At 42.4% G+C, this 18,400-nt stretch overlaps 1 protein-coding gene across 1 annotated transcript in view; it reads left to right on the top strand.

The window, feature by feature from the left end:
• LOC143037147 (uncharacterized) overlaps nt 1-18,400 on the top strand; it is a 30,729-nt gene that overhangs the window by 6,057 nt on the left and 6,272 nt on the right. Inside the window, exons 2-7 of the mRNA XM_076205265.1 lie at nt 6,659-6,868; nt 7,160-8,433; nt 9,063-9,119; nt 10,349-10,497; nt 11,039-15,603; nt 17,251-17,363. Coding sequence (XP_076061380.1) covers nt 6,659-6,868; nt 7,160-8,433; nt 9,063-9,119; nt 10,349-10,497; nt 11,039-15,603; nt 17,251-17,363 — 6,368 coding nt within the window. The remainder of the gene's footprint in view (nt 1-6,658; nt 6,869-7,159; nt 8,434-9,062; nt 9,120-10,348; nt 10,498-11,038; nt 15,604-17,250; nt 17,364-18,400) is intronic.

The following is an 18,400-nucleotide window of genomic DNA, read 5'->3' as shown; positions in this document are numbered from 1 at the left end:
GGATACAGGGATGACCCGTCATCCACGAGGTGCTAAGATGAGAGGGAGGAAAGGGTGGTGGATGGGAGTGGAATGGGTGGGAGTGGAATGTGTGGGAGTGGATCTATGCCTTTTGACTAGGCTACCTCTCTTGTAAGGGGGAAAAAGCCCCTTGGTATGTAGATAATGTTTGAATTATTCCGTCCATTATTGACGCATCTGAGAGGGATCTCCATCGAATCCCCCCGAAGGACGATGCAGCTTCTGTACCTCATCACGTTGGCTTAACCCATTAAACTCCGATGACAAGATGTCTTGTCATTTGGTCAAATAAAACAAAAAATCATAAAACACCAAAATGTTTGATCAAACACCAGAAAAAAATATGACGTCAGTCCTCGCTTCCTGCGAGGACTGACGTCATATTTTTTTCTGGTGTTTGATCAAACATTTTGGTGTTTTATGATTTTTTGTTTTATTTGACCAAATGACAAGACATCTTGTCATCGGAGTTTAATGGGTTAATCCTGCTTGGAAAGATTGTATGTATAGTGAGAAGTACATGTAAAGTGTTGTATTATGCTAACACGGCTGTGGCTGTGAATAATGTCTCAAATCAGTGCAGTCAGCTCAGTCATACTGATTAGGTGCTGGCATATATTATATGCGTCACTGGTACTCTGCACCTCTGATGCCCGCCGTTGTGGAGAAGGGCTGGAAAGCAATGAGAATACTTTTTATTTGCACTTACAAGGGATCGAACCCGGGCCTTAGGCGTTCCGAGGCAGGAACGTTAACCACTGCTCCACGCAGGCCATATTATTATTATTATCATTGTTGTTGTTGTTGTTGTTGTTGTTCATAACATTGTATTTCATAACATTGTTGTTCATAACATTGTTGTTCATATCATTGTTGTTCATAACATTGTTGTTCATAACATTGTTGTTCATAACATTGTTGTTCATAACATTGTTGTTCATAACACTGTTGTTCATAACATTGGTCTTCATAACATTGTTGTTCATAGCATTGTTGTTCATAGCATTGTTGTTCATAACATTGTAATTGTAATTATTATAGCTATTATTGTTATCACTGTTAACGTGACCATCATCATTGCCATCATCGTTACCATCGTCATCATTATTATTATCGGTCATTATTTTCATCGTCATTGTCCTCATCGTCATTAATATCATCGTCATTATTATTATTGCAATTGTCATTGTTTTGCCATTGTATATAATTGTTTTGGTCACTATTATGGTCAACTGTTATGGTAAACTATTATGGTCAATTGTTATGGTCAACTGTTATGGTCAACTGTTATGGTCAACTGTTATTGTCACTGTTATTGTCACTGTTATTGTCACTGTTATTGTCACTGTTATGGTCACTGTTATAGTCATCGTCATCATTGTCATCGTTGTCGTCATCGTTATCATCGTCGTCGTCATCATAGTTGCCATCGTCGTCGTTGTCATTACCATTATCGTCATTATCATCATTGTCATTATCATCATTGTCATTATCATCGTTGTCATTATCATCGTTGTCGTTATTATCATTGTCGTTATCATCATCATCATCATCGTCATCATCGTCGTCATCATCATCGTCATCATCGTCATCATTGTCATCATTGTCATCATTGTCATCATTGTCATCACTGTCATCACTGTCGTCATTGTCATCATTATCGTTGTTATCGTTATCATTATTGTCACTATCATTAGTCAATATCATTATAATAGTGATCATCGTTATCATTATCATCATTATCATTATCATCATTGTCATTATCATTATTACCATCATTATCAATATCATTATCATGATCATCGTTATCATCCTTATTATCATCATTATCCTCACTATCATCACTGTCATTATCCTCATTATCATTATAATCATTATAGCCAATATTATCATCATAATGATCATTATCATTATCATCATTGTCATTATCATCATTATCATCGTTATCATCAATCATTATTATCACCATCATCGTTATCATTATTGTCACAATTATTATCAGCATTATTGTTACTGTTATTACCGTCATTACCGTCATTATCAATACTATCATTATTATTACTCTCATTACTATTACTGTTATTATCATTACTATAATCATTATTACTATAATTATTATTACTATCATTGTCATCATTGTCATTATCACAATTATTATCATTAATATTATCATTGTCATTGTTGTTATTATCATTATCATCATAATTAATATTACTATCATTATCATCATTGTTGTTATTATCATTATCATCATTGTCATTATCATTACTATCATTATTATTACTATCATTATTATTGTTATCATTATGCCTGCATAGTTCTTCTTTACAAGGAAAAAGGGAACAAGTGTGAGTGTAGTAGTTTCAGAGGGATCACATTGTTGAGTGTAGTTGGGAAAGCTTATGGGAGGGTTTTGATTGAGAGGAACAGAGGAAGTAATTGGTGAGGAACACTGGGTTTAGGAAAGGTAGGGATAATATTTTTGTGGTGAGGCAGATGTGTGAGAAAGCTTTAGGAAAATGAAAGAATTTTTTTCGGGGGGCCTTTATGAATTTGGAAAAGGCTTACGACAGGGTAGACAGGAAGGCAATGTGGAAGGTTTTGCAGATATATGGGACAGGAGGAAAGCTGTTAAGAGCAGTCAAGAGTTTTTACGAGAGAAGGAGAACCTTTGTTAGAATTAGAAATGGAGAGAGTGATTTGAGGTAAAGTTTGGACTTCGTCAGGGATGTGTCATGTCGCCATGGCTGTTCAGTGTGTACATAGATAGGGTGGTGCGAGAGGTAAATGCAAGGGTAATGGGTCGAGGAGATGGCTAAAGAAAACGGAGAAAATGGGAAATAAACCAGTTGTTGTTTGCTGACGACACTGTGCTTGTAGCAGGATCAGAGGAGGGATTAAGGAAGTTAGTGACGGAGTTTGGGAAAGTGTGTGAAAGAAGGAAGTTGAAGATAAATGTGGGTAAGAATAAGGTGATGAGATGTACAAGGGGAGAGGATGGCAGCAAATTAGAAGTGAGTATTAAGGGAGAGAGACTGGAGGAAGTGGATAGCTTTAGAACAATAATGATAGAGACAGTAATTATAGTAAATGATGATATTTGTTCTTCTCCTTTTGCGGGTGTTCATAGACGCTGTAATCATTATTTTGGCTCCATTCATCCTTTCTCCAATCATATCTGACCACAAATACCAACACTTCCCTGATTCTCTCGCTTGTGAGCGTATGTAACTTTTTTTTGTCGGTTTAAAAATCACGCAAAATCAAATGCATCCAAATGAAAGGGAAAAATGTTAATACAGATGAGGTTTAAGCTGATAACGGTCGAATGAATTCAGTCAGTCATGATGTAGTTCTTCCATAACGGCTTAAACTTTTTGGAGTAAACAGACATGACGCCATCACCAAAAAGAAAGCGAAACACCGATTGGTCAAGAAAACAGACATGACGTCATCACAAGAAAAGAAAGCGAAGCACTGATTAGTCGAGAGAACCCACACACCTTTCTTTCTTTATTTCATTTTCGTTCATTGAAATAAAGGCTACCAATACTTTCACTGTATAGAGTAATGTATTACTTTCTTTCTCTTGCATCATTTTACGACAAGATTAAAAAAGAATATATATATGTAAAAAAAATCTACTCACAAAGGTGCGAGAAGGCGGACGACATGGATTGCGGTTCAGCGAAGTGAGAATATGAGTCATGTCCACAGAAGATTTGTCAGAAAATATTTGTGCTAAAGTTGTGTAACAGAGCTGTTACTTTGATTTATTGTTGTAAACATCTATACTTTTGGATTGAAAGATTCATGTAATGGTTCACTTACCCACTGTGAACCTAAACCTTTCTCTCTCTCTCCGTCTCTCAGTGTTATTGTCTCTCTTTCTCTCCCTGTCTCTCTCTCTTTCTCTTTTTTTCTCTGTCTCTCTTTCTATTTATTTATTCATTTATTTATTTTAGTGTGAAATGAGAAGAACCATTATATCCTGTGTACCAACTTTATATAAATATTGAGTCGGAGTAGATGCATCTACAATATATATATATATATATATATATATATATATATATATATATATATATATATATATATATATATATATATGCATATATATATATGATATATATATATATATATATATATATATATATATATGCATATATATATATATACACACAATATATATATATATACACACACATATACACACATGCATATACACATGCATGCAACACACACACACATGCATATACACATGCATGCATATACACATGCATGCAACTTTACAAAATTGTCAAAAATATACACATGCATGAATATACACATGCATTGTTAGATATACAGTAAGTATCACGCATGCATTTTCCAACATGCATGCATATACACATGCATGCATATTACACACGAAGTTATAGTTACTTTTGCAAAAAAAACTAGTTTTGAGAAAATGCATGCATATACACATGCATGCATAACACATGCATGCATATACACATGCATGCATATTACTTACATAATCCTTTGACCATTTCTGGGAAGTAAGCACAGATGCATTACATTTCTTTTGTACACATGCCAGCTGAGAATCGTACAATCCTAACCTTCCATATCCTTCACATGCATGAATGTACACATGCATTACAATCCCTTTGCTAAGGTGAGTATTCTTGCACTTCTCAGGTTCAGAATGGAGCAAAATACTTCGGCAACTATCACATCTGACATATTTAGTTATGGAGTAGTGAATTTATAAACAAGAAATGTATAAAACAGGATAGCACGTGGAGAAATTACGCACGCATACGCTGAACCCTTTTTCGATCGCACTGAGTGTGGTGACTGCTGCCTAACCTATCGTACAACAATATCAGAGTATAAAATTCTCAAAAAAAAAAAAAAAAAAAAAAAACGACAAAATACAAGGAAAACAAACCATAGCAAAGAAAGGGGCGTGGCTGACGGGCGGACCTTTAAATCTCTGGCCCTTTAAACCCGCCATTACCTGAGAAGGGTGGCGTTATACGTCTGGAAACCAGTCCCGCGGTGTTCAGGGACACCACACCAGTCCACACACGAAGTTTGACATCGAGGACACCGGAAAAATGAGAGTTACCTTAAAGAAATGTAATTAAATAAATTTAGAAGTATGAAAATTAATACAAGTGAGAGTAACATGAAAATAATACAACAAATAGGATACACGATTACAATTAAACAAATATGATTTTACATAATACATCTGACTTGTGATTAACATACATTACACGAAAGTTCGAAAGTTTTAACGAGATTGAACAGACGTAAGACCGGTTCACAGATCACTAAACAGTTTAAAAATATTAAGCTAATCCTAAGCCCCAAATACTACATCACTCCGCGCACACTGCATGGATGACTACAAACTAAGTCCTAATTAATCTGGCTCACTGCTTCGATATCAAGGGAAAAGGGGTACTGACCTCTACGCTGTCCTTTTTTAATCTGACCGGTCGGATGGCTCTAGGCAGGGCCTGAAGGACTTCACACCTTATTGGCCAAACGTATAGACTCATTCACCTTCGCGTGACGAGGCAATACGCTCGTAGTTCAATGGATAATACCAGGGGGGGGGGATTTACCTAGCCTGACTAGCCTACATTGTTACCCGGCTACTTTCCTGATTGGACCCGGTCTTTGGTCTGTTTATGAGGAAATACAAATGGAATATTCTTACGTCACGACCTGTGACGTAGTAGAGGCGCATGCGCAATGGGCACTTGAAACAATCACAAATATTCTTACAAACGAAAACCATAGTTTACATTAACAAATACATATAATACAAAGTACCTTACGGTGACACAGGATTCGGTCATAACCAAAGTAGCATAGTACGAACATACGTAACATGAGAAATTATATTTCCTCGCAAATAATAACAACAATTACATACCTGGGATGTAACCATCACAGATGTAACAACACACACACGCGCGCGCGCGCGCACGCAAGCACACAAATGTATATAATTATTAATCATATGTATGTATGTATGTATGTATGTACTATATGTATGTATATGTGTATATACGCTGGCGGCGGAATTGGTAGAGTACGGTTCGCGGATCTTCTTAGTTGTAGGTTTGAGTCCCACACTCCTTTCCGTTCTTCAGCTGCAGTGACTGTCTATAACCTGTCCCTCAACAGTCCCCTAAACCACCTAATAGGGCAACAGTGACGGATTCGGCTGCAGCTATACAGCGCCTCCTGGTGTGTTATTCACCCATCACAGTATACACAGCACTGAAGCTGACAGTTATATGTTTCTACAGGAAACAAACTAATTTTTTCAAACTATAATAGTTTCACCCCTCCCCTCCTAATGTAGGATGCTCACTTCGAACTCAGTAATCCAACACAAAGAACCTGAAATATCTCCTAGCAGTCCCATATTGTCCATAAGTACAGAAACGTTTGTTAATTGTCGGGTATGACAACAATTTCTGCAGCTGATAAAAAGTATAATAGGGCCACTTGAGTCACGAGAGCCTTATTTTGGATTGATTAATTATCGGGGTTTTTATCTTGGTTATCTAAGAGTTGCCAGTTGATTTTTAACAAATGTTGAATATATCTATTTTCTGTTTTGCAGTTGTATATAACCAGGAGAAAGACTGGGCTTCAGGCACCATGTCGCCCAGGACCTCCAAACGATCCTTCCTTTCTTCTGTGCATATCCTTCCTTCTGCGTGTTATCATCGCCCCTTCAAAGGAACCCTTCATTCCTCCACAGGACTCCATCCTTCTCTAAAGTGTCACATTTGCCACTCGAGATTGATTCATGTCTTGTTCATTATTTGTGGTAAGTACCAGACATATATGTTATTACCGTAAACATACTTGATTATTGGGTTAGGTATATCAGACTACGTGCAAAAGTCGCCATCTATGCTATACTGGTAATTTGGCCATCGTTGTATACTAGGTTCTGCAATAAAAGACTTAGATATGTTAACACTTGACTAAACCTAGAATTGAGCAATGCTTAGTGGATCACGGGTTGATCCACATTAGTTAGAGAGAGTCTTGACTAGGCAGTACAGGGAAAGAATGCTTCTCTTTACATGATTCTCCTCTTGTCATTTCTACACAGGCCTCCTCTGTCTGGTCTCTAATGTGTCTGGAGAATCCGAAGTTAAAGAAATTATCGTACAAACCCCATCTACGGTAGTTCTTCCTGATCTTCAGCAAAATGACAAGGATTCCCAGAAGGCTACGGTGACCAAAGACCAAGATCCTAGAGAGGACAAAGAACTGCCTCAAGTCTTCGGACCAGCAGACAGCGATAGACCTGAAGATCTACATAAAGGGAGTTCGGGCCAGGATCAGAAGGTGATCGATGACCAGAGGGTCATCTCTGATGCTGGACAAGGAGAGTCTGGTGAAGAAATCAGTGAATTGAAGAATGAGAAGGACCTAGATAAGAGGGAAGATTCTTCCGCAGATGAGAATAAGGACGAAGATGAAATCCAAGTTCCAGTGATCGAGGGAGGTGAACATGTAGGTTTAGCAAACACGAGTGGTAACAAATCTGGAGATATAGGTCTCCAGAATACAAATGAAGCACAGACACCAGACATCACAGGCCTGACACATACAAATAAAGAACAGACAGCTGAAGAAAGCAAAGAAAATGAAGCGAAGAGTACACTAAATACCAGTGTGCAAAGGGAACCACGGAGAGCCAAAGACACGGGTATGGAGGACGAGGAAGAAATGGAAAGCAGAGACCACTCGGGAGATCAAGAAACAGAAAACGAGGAAGAGGACACCCACAGTGAGGCCTCGCTGAAAGAGAAACAGTATCCTGATAAGCAGAGAACAGGTGATCAGACTGAGCATGAGGGAGATCAAAAGTCTGATCCACATCGGGCTACTCAAGAAAAACCTAAACCCGATCAAACAAGTGTCCCTGGAACAAATTCTGAGGAAGAACAGGTGAAACTTGAAAAGAAAGAATCATCGTCAACAGATGATACCAACGAGGGTGAACCGTCGCCACCAGTAAAGGATGGAAATGGGACTAGGGAGATCCTTCAGGATTCATCCACGGCGTCGAACCATCCCAGCGACGACACTCCCTCGGCTTCCGGTTCACAGAAACTTCGCGTCCGTCCGCCGAAAGCTAAACCAGCGACAGCCATCGAAGACGCCGAGGCGACCAAGGACCTTGTCGTTTGGAGACCCAAGAGTTCGGGAATCCTGGAGAAGATCGCCGCGACGATCCTGGAGGATATGGAGGATGAGGACCCCAACAACTTTGAGGACGAAGAGGAGGAAGGGGATGAGGAAGACGCTTATGATGATCTGAATTTGTTGAACGATCTCGACGTCAGTGATGAGCGTCAGTCTGTTGAATCATCACAGGTGAGTTGTCGTCTGGTTAATGTTATTGTTGTTTTGGTAATGGACCTCTATGCATTAAAGCTGGGGGAACTAGATTACTATTACTGTGTGTGTGTGTGTGTGTGTGTGTGTGTGTGTGTGTGTGTGTGTGTGTGTGTGTGTGTTTTATGTGCTCACAACACATGTAGGTGGGTATACATTTGTTTATTCAATTTGATATTTACTATTTATGAGGAACTTATAAAATTTGAAAATATTCAATATACGTAACAAAACCCTTTCAAAAATATACTAGGCATTAGAATTTGTTTCTAGTATCAGAAGTCATCTATATTTCGTAACTTTTCGTTCCGAATACCTCTGAATTTTAAATTCTAAGTAGAGAATTATTTGTAAATTAATGTATTCATGTATGCATATAGGTATATGATTCCCAAGAACAATAATCACACACACTAGCGAGCGTTGACAAATACACAAAGCTCCTGAAACGTGCCTTCTGGCAATAATTGTTTTTGCACAAAAGTAACATTTCACTTTCCTACAGACCGCTCTTCCACGCACACAGACACCAGTCCCATGAAAGCGGGTGGTCTTATCTGGATAATCACATGGCACCTGTTCAGACACTTTCGTCTTTCTTTCCCCAGGTGGTGGAGACGCGCATCAAGGCACCTGGAGGAGTGCTAAAGGAGCCGTGCTATAGGGTAAGGCCGATGCCGTGACTCTCTAGAGACCCAAGATAGTTTCCTAACATCTACATAATGTTTGTTCGAAATAGATAAACACCTAAGCGAGATGCTGTAACGACTGCCATTTATTTCATATTATTTGTTTATTATTTGTCTGTTTGTTTACTATTTGTTTGATTTTCATTTATTATTGTTTGTCTGTCAATTTATTATTATTTACTATTTACCTGTTTGTTTATTGTTTAACTGTGCCTGTGCATTTATTTCATTATTATCTATATCATTATAATTTTTATTTATTTATTAATTTTTATTCTTTATTTATTCATTCGATATAGTTATGGACCAAAATGTCTCCTGTCGGCTTGCTCTGCCTTTGCAATCCTTTGTAAATAGTCTGCATTGAAACCGCGATACATTGATAATCATTATCTGCTGCTTCAAGGGAGAACTGATTAAAACAATAAATATATATGTTAAGGGTATTTAATAGACGGCATAGATGAGAGAGGATCCAGTCTCAGCCGTTCAGCTTTACTAGAGTCGAGGTGTAAGAGATTTTGATCTTCCACCACAAGAAAGAGGGTGAAGGTAGGAACGTTTGTGATCTAATATACTGGCCAGTCTAGATGGCGGTCACGTGATGCAGTGACGACGTGGATCGGTAACCACGTGTTATGGTGAGTTCGTGGTGTGGTGTGGTCTAAGTGCTTGCCAGGACCAGATGTGAAAGATGATAAGTCTGTGAGTTTTTTTATTTGCATTCAGATTTTCTATTTTGATCCGGGAACGGAATTAAACGATATTTAGGTAAAGTATCATGTTTGTTATTGTTATTTTAGTAGGGTATTAGGACCAGAGAAACTTACAGATGACGCACAGGTCGAAGACCGGAGATCGGTGGAGTTCTTTGGGGTTTCTGAGACGGGATGAAGTCACGGCAAGAATTTATAAAACATCAGAGAAAAGTTCTGGGTGATTAGGATGACTAAGTGACCTGGAACCATAGCCAGGAAGAGAAATGTCACTGACGCTTACAGTTTACCCATTCACCGCTTTACCCTAATTTAGACTAGCGTGTTCGCGTGACTGCCCACATATTCCCATTTTCACATACGAATCCTTTCTCAAAAGTTGTTGAATACCTCTCCTCTCCCTTGTTCGTTCCCTCTTCTTCTCTCTGTCTCCCTATTCATTCCTTTGATAATACACATTCTTCTTATACCTCTTCCTCTTGTCCATAGGATGAGTCTTCGGGTAAATGCCTCACCTACAACGAGACACTCCAACTTCGGCGGCGTCTCATGCAGGATCTCCAGACAGCGTACCTCCACCCTCTTCATTCCCGCATCCGGTACCGACTCAAGAAGAAGCCCTCCATATATACGTCCAAGTACGACCTTCAGGGATTCCTTGTTCATTTCTGCTTTTTTCCTTCCTTATTTCCTTCTTCTCGTCTTCTTTCTTCTCTCTTGCTCCTCTTCTCATGTTTTCTTCTTTTCTTCTATCCTCGTTCAAACCCCAACTCTTGAATTATCTTCTTTATTATTTTTTCTTTATTTTCAAATTAGTTTTCTGTTTATTTAGGGCAAAGATATATGATTTAGTTTAAAGCTCTCCATTTATCCCTTTTCCTCAAGATTCGTTAGTCATTTGTTTTACAGTTTCTTAGCCCTATCAATATTTTCTGGAAAGGGAAAACTTTTCCATCTGTAGGAGGTGTTCTTAAACCTAACCATTAATTCTTTTAAATCTGATTATCTATTCTTCTAATATTACAGATGATATTTTTCTGGTTTTATATATATCATATTTTTTCTATATGGCTTGCAGTATACGTATTTTGCCCGTACACTTTGTCTTCCATATTTTGTCGTCCATATTCTTTGCCATCTGTACTCCTTATCGTCCATAACACTGACCCCGTTTTACAGGAAACCCAAAATCCGCCCGGGCATCAGGATTCCAGACATATACGGAGTCGATGTGACCCCGAAGTTCGGAGGTTCTCACCAATCCCTACCGGTTCCAGAAGACTCCGGACACAGTAAATACTCCACCCTCCCCCTTGACCTGGCGGAGGAGGAGTATGGGGTCGCCGAGGATGTCAAGTACCAGCACTACCTGCCCTCACCACGACGACCCGCTTACGTCCCTCTCGAGGCCGTCGCCGCCGCGGGAGACAACGAGAAGGACTCTTCGTCGACCGAGAATTCCTACATCCCCTTGCACCCTCAGGACAAGGATAAACCTGAACTTGTGTACCGGCCACCGAAGCGTCCTCCGGGATATAAGAAACGAAGAACCGACGGCCTTCTTCAACGACCAACCCCCAGCAGACCCTACTACTTCACCGAGGCGCCTGACGAACGACTCCATCAACATATTCACCTCCATTATCGAAGACCGGTGTCCTTCAAGTACAGGAGGACGGGGAATGGCCAGGGCCCCTCGTCCGCGGTCACCAAGGAGCCCCTGGGTCGGGACCACAGCGCCGTAACAAAACCTACCCCGAGAAAACCTTCCACAATCATTCGAGTAACTACCTTTGCCACCACTCCTAAGCCCAAGAGTCCCTCACCCACGTACCTACCACCATCGAAGGAACATCCCACCCCAAGTCCTACGAAGGAACCCCACTTGACCCCTGCGAAGGACTACACGGAACCACCCAAGACTTACCTCCCACCGAACAAGGAATACCTTCCTCCTGTGGAACCCCATTCCACTACTCGTCGACCCCATCCTAGTACACAGCAGCCTCATTCTACCACATTGAAAATCCACCCTGCAACATTGAAACCTCATTCCACGACTCGTAAGCCAAGCCTAACCACACCAAAACAATACTCGGTCCCATCAAGAACCTATCTCCCGCCTACGAAGGATTACGTTCCCCCTTCAAGACGACGTCCTTCTCCTCATATACATTCTGCAGGTCCTGCAAAGCCCCTAAGAACCTATCAACCACCTACGAAGGAATACATGCCTCCTCATGGACGTCCTGTCCTTCATGGCTTTCCCCATCGTCGTCGACGTCCCGGTAAACGCCGAAGGAAGCATCGAAAGCGCCCCAGCACTCTTGAACCAGGTCACGTGACACCACCCTCGAGGCTATACCTCCCTCCGAACAAGGATGGTATCGGGATAACTACCATCAGACCATCTGTTCCTATTCCTCCGGCAAAATACGTACCCCCTGTGAATGAATATCTCCCTCCTGTGAAAGTTACTACGCTCGCTCCCAAGGACCCCATTCTTTCGTCGACGCCAGCTATCAAATACCTACCTCCAGTTCGTGGGGACAAGGCCCCTGTCTCGGTGCCACACCTCTCCCAGATCTACCTGCCCCCAACTAAAGACTACGTGCCTCCTCGGAAACCGAGTACCACGTCTCTTCCGGCAGTGACCCCAAAGCTCTCACAGTTATATGTTCCTCCGTCGAAAGAGTATCAACCACCAAGTAAACACAGCCCAGTACACACCTCAACAATAATCCCTAAACTACCACAGTTATACGTCCCTCCATCGAAAGAGTATCAACCACCAAATAAACACAGTCCAACGAACGCACCCACCGTTATCCCTAGGCCCTCGCAGTTGTACGTGCCTCCCTTGAAAGAATATTTACCACCTCACAAAGAGAGTCAAACACACGCTCCTATTGGTGTTTCTAAACCCTCACAGCTATACCTTCCTCCAAACAAAGATTACTTACCACCTCGGAGTGGTAGTCCTACCTTTGCAACGACAGGTCTTCCGAAGATCGCCAGCAGTCCTCGTGGACCAATTCTGAAGCTTTCCCAGGTCTACGTGCCTCCTTCTAACGAGTATGTACCTCCCCATAAAGACAGCCCCCATGTATCCACCGTACTTCCGAAGCTCTCCCAGGTCTACGAGCCCCCAACTAAGGAATACTTGCCACCCCAACAGAAGGTTCCTCTTTCAGTATCCCACCAGACGTCGATTCCAATTCCAAGTCGTACTTACCGACCCCCTTCCAAGGATTACCTTCTCCCCGTCCGAAAACCCCCAGCACAGGTGTCCACCGTACACCCTACGCCCTACCCTCGTCCTGCCGAGTCTTTCAAACCACCGTCGATGGAGTACTTTCCGTCGCAGAAGCCTCGTATTACAACGCTAAATCCTGTCCAACTCAGCACTCTTTATAAACCACCCACCCACGAATACCTCCCCCTTCAAAAGAGCACCCCACTCCCACACGTGCAGACCAAATACCCCCCACCGTCGAGGACTTACGTGCCACCTGTGAACGAATATCTTCCGCCAAAGACTACCCCTGCACCTGGGTATCCCTTACCATCGAAGACCTACGTGCCACCTGTGCATGATTATGTCCCACCAAATACCACACCTGCGCCTGGCTACTCCCTACCATCGAAGACCTATGTGCCACCTGTGCATGACTATATCCCACCGAAGACTACACCTGCGCCTGGGTATTCCTTACCATCGAAAACCTACGTGCCACCTGTGCATGAATATGTCCCACCGAAGACCACACCTGCGCCTGGGTACTCCCTACCATCGAAGACCTACGTACCACCTGTGCATGACTATGTCCCACCAAAGACTACTCCTGCGCCTGGCTACTCCCTACCATCGAAGACCTATGTGCCACCTGTGCATGACTATGTCCCACCAAAGACTACTCCTGCGCCTGGGTACTCCCTGCCATCGAAGACCTACGTTCCACCTGTGCATGAATATGTCCCACCAAAGACCACACCTGCGCCTGGGTACTCATTACCGTCAAAGACTTACGTGCCACCTGTGCATGACTATGTCCCACCAAAGACTACTTCTATGCCTGGGTACTCCCTACCATCGAAGACCTATGTGCCACCTGTGCATGACTATAGCCCACCAAAGTCTACCCCTGCGCCAGGGTATTCTCCACCATCGAAGACCTACGTGCCACCTGTGCATGACTATGTCCCACCAAAGTCTACCCCTGCGCCAGGGTATTCTCCACCATCGAAGACCTACGTGCCACCTGTGCATGACTATGTCCCACCAAAGACTACACCTGCGCCTGGATACTCCTTACCATCGAAGACCTATGTGCCACCTGTACATGACTATGTCCCACCAAAGACTACCCCTGTGCCTGGGTACTCCCCATTATCTCTGACCTATCAACCCCCAAGTAAGGAATACATTCCTCCGGTCAAACCTGTACTTACTTCACCAGATGACTACATACCCCCTGGCGATTTCCCTTCGTGGCTCCTGTCCTTGAAGAGGGACAAGGACGCACCTCCAATCCGCCTACGCCCAGATATGCCCCCGTCCATCACTCGACTTCCACCACGCTTTTCTAATCTCCCTCCTGGCCACAGACACAAACCAACGCCTCGGCCGGGAGATCATTATGGTGTTACCACCCCCAAAATGGTCGCCACGACTCTCTTCCGGCCAGAGGGCTTCCTTCCGAGTTATGACCCACCCTCGCCACTCTACCAACCCCCAGTGAATGAGTATCTCCCGCCGAAAGAGATCTACGTTCCTCCCTCTGTCCCGGAAACCCCCAGTAAAGGCACCGCCTATATTCCTCCTCCACCTCCCATTCACATCCCCTTGGAGTTAGAGTATCTTCCTCCTAAAGAGGATTACAGCCCTCCTACACCCTCGACGACCGTACCTAGCGCAAAAGTGCACCTTTCTCCAGATCTCTATTTCCCTCCTCTGCCCACTGGCGACACGAAGACACACGTCTCCCCAACCCCTCCCTCTCGAACTTACGTCCCACCAAAGAAGGACTATGTTCCACCACCCGCGTCTCCCAAGCCCCTTGCGCCCAAAGCTTCCTACATTCCTCCCGCTACGCCCACCCCGAAGATCAAGCCCTTGACGCCCAGACCTGCCAATAGGGTTCCTAGACCCAAAGGCTCTCGTAGGCCCGGGTATCATCCTTCGACAGAAGCCACCACCTACAAACCCGCCATAGATCTTAAAAAACTACAGGAGTTTAGCTACCCGATGTCTGATGACCTGGTGAGACAGGACCATCATCTGCGCGTCAAGGTGACGCCCAGCCCTCGTCCGACCCCACATTCGCACCATAATGATACCACCACATCCTCTACTACCATCTACTCTCCCCCTGTGTACCAACCTACCACCTTTTCACCTCTGTATAACGAACTTGTCGCTACGACAGCCATGCCTCGACCAAGCCCCGACCCACCTCCGAACCTGGGGCAGGACGACTACTATTACTATTATGACGACGATGACGATTACTACTACTATTACGACGACGACGACGACTACGACTATGACTATGACTATGACTACGACTATGACTTCTACGACGTCATGCCTCAGTTCCAACACGTCTTACCTCCGCATCACCCTCACAAGCTACCCCCGCCTCCCCCGAAGAGGCCCCCAATCCCTCACCACCTCCTCCCGAGATTCCACGACATCAATGAGAACGAGATATACGACTTTGGATACATCGCCGGTATACCAGGTGAGCTCGATGGAATTATCGTTATTATTCTCATTCTCATTACCCATCAGTAACAGCATTCCCCACGTATATGAATTATAATTAGTACTCAGGCTAAAATTTATAGTAGTAATAATCAATCTTCATTATTACTAATATAAAATTCAGTGTCATATTTTTATAGTTCTCGTTATTGGAATCTCCATCGTTCTTCCATTACATCATCTATGGTTTCTACTTGAGAGCTGATTCTTTTCTCGGAGTGGAAGGTTTTTAGGGGTTACAGTGTGTGAAGGGAAGTGATGAATGGATTTGTAGGTGAGGTTTGTGAAGGAGGTTCTTGCACTTCAGATGGAGGAGAGGGTGAGGGGTTGAGTTGGAGGTTCTGTTGACACAGGAGAACGGGGTGTAGAAATTTATGTAGGGATTTTTTGTATCATATTGAGAGTCTTTTTTGATGTGGCTATTTGGGTAGAACCATTGTGGTGAAGGATTTATTTTGGTGGACTGTAGGGCTTCCGCGTATGTGACTATTGGTCTGCTCATCCTGGATTATATTAGTCTTCGGGGTTTTCTGAAACAAATGTGTTCAGAGTCTCTGACATAGAGGACTTCCTTTTCGAATTGGTATACTGTACAGTGTGAAGATGATGCAAGTTGATCTTAGTTGCAATTTGTAAATTTGGCTGGATTTGAGCTTGGGGCACCATATGCGGGGGCTGAGCAATGTATACATACGTCCTCCAGGCGGCAACATCGATGTCCACAGAGTTGGCAGTTGAAACATCGGTGTGGGCGTAGATAGTACATAGTTATTTCTTATCTTAGGAAATCTACAGTTGCGGTCATTATTAGTATAGGGGTATTGATCTATATGACGATGACATCTATGGCACTTGGTGTTTCTTACCAGGCTGATTCTGTGTTGGTACTGTTTTAGCATGGGGTGATGACATAATGCACGCGTGCCAGAATAATTCTTGCTTGTCTTGGAAGTGATTGCTCTGCTAGGTTGATTGATTATTAGTGGAGTATGGTGAAGTATAGGTTATGGCAGTCTGTTGTGGAGTATGGGAAGACGAGGGATGGGAAACACGGTACTTTGAAAGTGCCTTTATAGGGATTGTAACAATTCACATGACCTGTTTTGGCTTGCGGGGAGTTTCCGTACATCCGGGTAATTTGATGTATTTTTGTGTTGCCTATATATGTTGAAATTTCTACCGGGCATCCTATCCAGTAATTCTGAATAATATAAATTAATATGAAATATGTGGGCATTACAACCGGTCGAGATAAGTGTTACAATCCCAACAAAAGAACTCAAGTCCCGTGTCTCCCTTCCCTTGTCTTCCCATACCTGTCTATACAAATTCTAACTATTGTGGAGTGTTTATTTAATTTGTGTGTGTTTTTTATATCGGTGTATTATGGGGTACTGAAGATATATTATTTAAAATGTTCGACTTGAATACTACTGCTGTCGTTTTTTATATTACGTTTGATGTGCTGCACTTATGTGATGTGATATGAGGGATGATGGATGGGTTTAAGGACATAAACAAATGAATATTCTTTCAATGTCCATACATTTTGACAACCCCTGGATGACATTTATTCCTAACTGGTATTCTTTTCAACATTAACTCTATGATCTCTCCCAAACAGGCCGGGCTGGCAGAGACTATCCTATACTAAGTTACATTCCACAAACTTCTTTTGGCTGCGATCTTGTGGCCGATTATCCAGGATATTATGCCGATATGGAAGCAGGTTGTCAGGTAAGTGAACTGATGGAAATGTTTGCCTAACAGTTGCCCTTCAACTGAACAAGAAATCCTGTCATAACATGAAACAAAATATGCTAAGCATGCTATCTGTTCAGAGATAATAACTACTGATGTTTTTAAGTTTCACAGCCTCACAGTTGCTGGCAATAGTCCCTGGGTTCTCCTTTAGATCTCTGGGAAAAACATTGGGTTGCTGTTTGTATTGCATTAGTGTGAATTTGTGGGGAGCAGTAATATAATGTCAAATCTCCTTATGTACATTCCATCACCTCACTTTCAGCTTCCTCCTTTCACATACCCCCCAAACTGCCTCAGTCCCTCTGACCCAACTGCAAGCATGTCATCCACAAAAAACAACGGGCTCATCTCCCATTTCCTTCCACTCTCATTTACCAACTCCACACCCCCATCCATCACCCTTACAGTCACCTCCCATACCACCTCATTCGTGCACATACTGGATAACTATGGTGACATTACACAACCTTGGCACAGTCCCAACTTTACTTCAAACCCTTCATTTTCACCATTTCATACCCTCATAAAAGTTCTGATACTCATCTTTTGATGCCAGTTACCATGTATTCCAAATGAGAAATAAATGTACCCACTATTTTAATCTGTGACAAAAAATCCAGCAAAATACTACTCAATTAAGATCTTATTTAGGAACAGTTCGTGCAGAGAGGTGTGGTATTTTCAAAGACAAAGGAGGCAAATAGGAGAGCAGATGTAAAATGGGGAGAAGTATGACAAAAATTATGAAAGCTATAAAAAATATATTTTGGAAGGAAATCAAGAGAGGAAGGGAGATTTTGCAGATATATAGGATTGGGGGAAAATTGTTAAGGGCAGTCAAGAGTTTTTCCGAGAGTAGTACAACCTGTGTTAGAATGGGAAATGGAGAAAGTGGTTTGAGGTAAAGGTGGGAATGCATCATGGATGTGTCATGTTGCCATGGTTCTTCAATGTGCACATGGACTGGGTATGTGGTGCGAGTGTTAAAAACGAGGGTAATGAGCAGGGGA

This window comes from Oratosquilla oratoria, chromosome 21 (assembly GCF_046742065.1).
Source record: "Oratosquilla oratoria isolate Oo_2021 chromosome 21, ASM4674206v1, whole genome shotgun sequence".
NCBI classification, from domain to species: Eukaryota; Metazoa; Arthropoda; class Malacostraca; order Stomatopoda; family Squillidae; genus Oratosquilla; species Oratosquilla oratoria.
Note: the sequence above shows the minus strand (reverse complement) of the source record. Positions and strands in the feature narration are given on the sequence as shown.